This window comes from Arachis stenosperma, chromosome 3 (assembly GCF_014773155.1).
Source record: "Arachis stenosperma cultivar V10309 chromosome 3, arast.V10309.gnm1.PFL2, whole genome shotgun sequence".
NCBI lineage: Eukaryota > Viridiplantae > Streptophyta > Magnoliopsida > Fabales > Fabaceae > Arachis > Arachis stenosperma.
This window is the reverse complement of record NC_080379.1, coordinates 797037-800979: the sequence shown is the minus strand read 5'-3', so window position 1 is coordinate 800979 and position 3943 is coordinate 797037. Positions and strand designations below refer to the sequence as shown.

Below are 3943 nucleotides of genomic sequence, written 5' to 3'. Positions count from 1 at the left end.
ACCATCACGGTCCTCCTTTTTGTTGTCCATTTCTTTATATATTATATAATAATTTAATTAATAATCCTTCTGTTTTAATTTAATATAATGTTACAAATTTCCATTCGCTACTTTGCAAAAGTTTCTTCAGCGCCGGGTGCTATTTGAATCTATAATGCTATCTCTGACAAGTAGCAAATCACAAACTTTTATACATATTATATAGTCTAATAATGGAAAATGAATTCATCACAATCAATTTACAAAGAATGTGTGCTTCTTCAGCTTCACACATTCAAATTATTTCACACTTTCTTATACATACACGCAAGATATATACACCTTTATCACTTTATCAGTAATTAAGTTAAACATTTTCTTTAGATATATCCATACATATACTATAAAAAATTAAAAATAGTGCATTTATATTTTTAATTTTTTTTACGGTGTATTCTCTAGTTTAACCGGTCAAAGATTAATTCATCGCACATCTAAATTTTATTTAAAAATCTGCTACTGACTACATTGCTGCATATAAGGCGAGATTCGAACTCTCAATATTTATATATGCAAACTAATGAGCTAATTACTAAATCGATCCATGTTGGTTAGTATTTTAATATTTTGGTATTCTAAATCTACAATCCTCAAACTTTATTATTTCTAATTTTTTACTAACAAATATATGAATTGAAATTAAAGTTGAAAACTAAGATGACTTATTGGAGGAGTTAATTAAATTTGCAATAATAGAATTTAAGTATTTTCAAAATAAATAAAATATTAAGGAATAATAATAATAATAATAATAATAATAATAATAATAATAATAATAATAATAATGTTTCATGATTTGATCACATCATAGAATATGAAGAGAAAACCCCCAGAATCTGATATCTTCAACATTGATCAATAATAATAGTAAATAGGTTTCTCCTCCTTGATTTCATCAACACTACTACTAACACTAATCAACTGCTTAATTTCCTCAAGATCATATTCAGTAATACTGTCACCACCATAATAATTAACAATGCTATTACTATTATCATTGAAACTACTAGGCATAAGAAGAAACTTATTATTATTATGATGATGATGATGATCATTGTTGTTGTTGTTGAACTCATCAAATGCAATAATGTTGTTGTATGATCCTTGATGATGATACCCAATTTCCTCTTGCTTGATACTGCTTCCATTATCAGAGGAACTGCAACTACCTTCACTTCCAAACATGTGATAATTTTGTTGCATGCTGCTGGGGCTAACTATGGAATCTACTTGGTGCTGGTAAAATGGAACTGAGGTTGTTGTTGTTGTGTTTGCATAGTATTCAGTTGAAGGAAGTGAAATAGGATCAACAAGGCCTGTGACATAAGATCCATAACATTGATCCATGTACATTATTGATGATGATGGAAATGGAGGTTGTTGTTGTTGTTGATGATGATGATGTTTTCTTTGTTGAATAGAAGAAGAATTGGGAATGAAACCAGAGATGAGTTTTTTCTTGAGCTTAGTGTTCCAATAATTCTTTATATCATTGTCAGTCCTTCCTGGCAACTGAGCTGCTATAATTGACCATCTGTTCATCATCATATCCAACATTAATTAACAAAAACAGAGAAATTAATGATGAAATCAGTGACTTCATTCATGATTCATCATATTATGTATGTTAATCATTAATCCTAATCATAAAATATGTACATAGTTTAGATCAATAAATTAAACTTATAGTTGGCACATGCATATATGTTAATGAAGTAGTGCTATCCAAATATACATAGCAACTAAAATATTCACTAAATTTATTTTTTATCATCAGCAAAAGCATGAAATAATTAATGAAGGATAGATTAGATTAATTAATTAGAAAGTGGTAATTATAATAAAGAGAGAAAGTTGTTCATTATATGTATATATATGTATAGTACCTGCTTCCAATGTTAACATAGAGGCTGCAAATGATTCTGTCTTCCTCTTCAGAAAATTCTCCATGCTTAATGTTTGGCCTCAGATAGTTAAGCCATCTCAGTCTGCAACTCTTCCCACATCTCTTAAGACCTATATATACACATTAAAGATTAAAGATTTGATGTGAAGAAGAAGAAGATATTGTTATTATGAATATTAATTAAGTACCAGCTTTTTGAGGAAGAGCAATCCAATTGCCACCAGTGCCATGCTTGTGTATGTATTCTTTGAGCTTTAAGTCTTCTTCAGGTGACCATGGTCCTCTCTTCACATTTGCCTTGTCACAACATGGAGCTCTTCCCATCTTTTCTTCAATTTCTTCTTCTTCTTCTTCTTCTTCAACTCTTCTACTCAATGAATGTTATATCAAGCTACTTCCTTGTCTCTTATAAGTAACAATGTATGTGTGTTTTGGACACTTTTAACAAAAATATTATATTATTTTCTTATATCATTTTAAGACTCACTCATACACACAAGTCAAATAAACCCAATGACAGGACATTATATAATTATTATATTTTTTTTTCAATTTTTTTTATGATATCTCCTGTTCAGAAATGTTAATGATTGATAATTGATTAATCATAATTTTATTTAAAAGTCTATTACTAATTACATATGAAGATATATTCGAATTTTCAATATTTATTTAAATATATATGAATTATTATTATTATTATTATTATTATTATTATTATTATATAGGATCTAACTTTATTTGAAATAGAGTTATAATAAAATTAATATAATATTTGGAATATGAATTATTATAATATGTACAATATAAGAAAATTCATATTTGATTATTTTTCGCTATAAATAAATAATATAACAATGTAAAGAGGGTACCCTAGGTCAGAAAGAACTTTCTAAATTCTAACCTTCAACGGTTGAGAATTGGCAACGCCATATAAAACCTCACTTAGTCCCTTCTTTTTTGAAATTTCTTGAATTAGAAACTTTTTAGCTAGGTTAATCATGTCACTAAGTTTATATTTTATTAATTAAAGGGTAAAGTATATTTTTTATCTTTTAAATTTGTTAAAATTTTTAAAAATATTTTTAGATTTTATTTTCTTCCAATTTTAATTTGTTCTAAACATTTTTAATTTGCATCAAATTTATTCATAATAGCTAATTTTTCAAAACGTTTATGATCAATTCAGCAATAGTTTTATAAGAACAATCTTTATTAACATACGCAAATCAAACATAGTTATCATACATTATTATTGAATTAGTTCTAAATAAATTTTTTAAAAATTTAACTGTTAAGAACATTTTTGTTGCAAATAAAAAAATTTTAATACAAAATTAAAACAAAATAAAATTTAGAGATATTTTTAAAATTTTTAACAAATTTTAAAAACAAAAAAATACTTTATCCTAAAAAAATAAATAGTAATTCTTATACACTATAAATATCTACTTAATTACATAAAGATGTTTTTATGCAAATATAATAGTTAAGATGTTATATTAAGTAATTTAGTTAAATATATTAAATTTTTTAATATTTTTAATTATTATTTTTATATAAAAATATTTTTATTTGAATAATAATAATAATTTGTCGTTGTTGGTGATCTGGGAGATAAAGGATCCAATGTTTGTCAAACAGAAAGGAACACAGGGCTACTGAAATGATGGCTACAGCTACCAGAATTGTGACACTTTCCAAACACAGGACCAAAATCACCATTATCTTCCTTCTATATTTAACTAATAATAATAACAATATATATTATTATTTAATATTGAACACATATTATGCATTGACACTTAGCTATAAAGTAAAAAGTCATTTTGTATTTTTTGCAAAAGACATACAAATGAGATTGAAATATAAGGTGTGAACAATTAAGTAAAATATTATTCAATCTTATTTAATTTCATCACCAAATCATTATCCATATCCATATCCATATCTTAGTAAAAGGTGCGTCGGAGGAGCTAGGCATCAGCTGGATTTTAA

At 25.8% G+C, this 3943-nt stretch overlaps 1 protein-coding gene across 1 annotated transcript; it reads right to left on the bottom strand.

The window, feature by feature from the left end:
- Positions 1 to 831: 831 nt before the first annotated feature.
- Positions 832 to 2383, bottom strand: LOC130969446 (transcription factor RAX2-like). The gene is made up of 3 exons (XM_057895173.1): positions 2134 to 2383; positions 1926 to 2055; positions 832 to 1573 (listed from the first exon to the last, which is right to left on the bottom strand). The coding sequence occupies exons 1-3, from the start codon at positions 2267 to 2269 to the stop codon at positions 895 to 897; spliced, it is 945 nt and encodes a 314-aa protein (XP_057751156.1). The 5' UTR covers positions 2270 to 2383; the 3' UTR covers positions 832 to 894.
- Positions 2384 to 3943: the final 1560 nt, after the last annotated feature.

Coding starts and splice junctions, on each gene's coding strand:
- LOC130969446 (XM_057895173.1), bottom strand. CDS start 2,269: ATGGGAAGAGCTCCATGTTGTGACAAGGCAAATGTGAAGAGAGGACCA. Junction 2,056..2,133: donor TGCTCTTCCTCAAAAAGCTG/GTACTTAATTAA, acceptor GTGTATATATAG/GTCTTAAGAGATGTGGGAAG. Junction 1,574..1,925: donor TATGTTAACATTGGAAGCAG/GTACTATACATA, acceptor GATGATGAACAG/ATGGTCAATTATAGCAGCTC.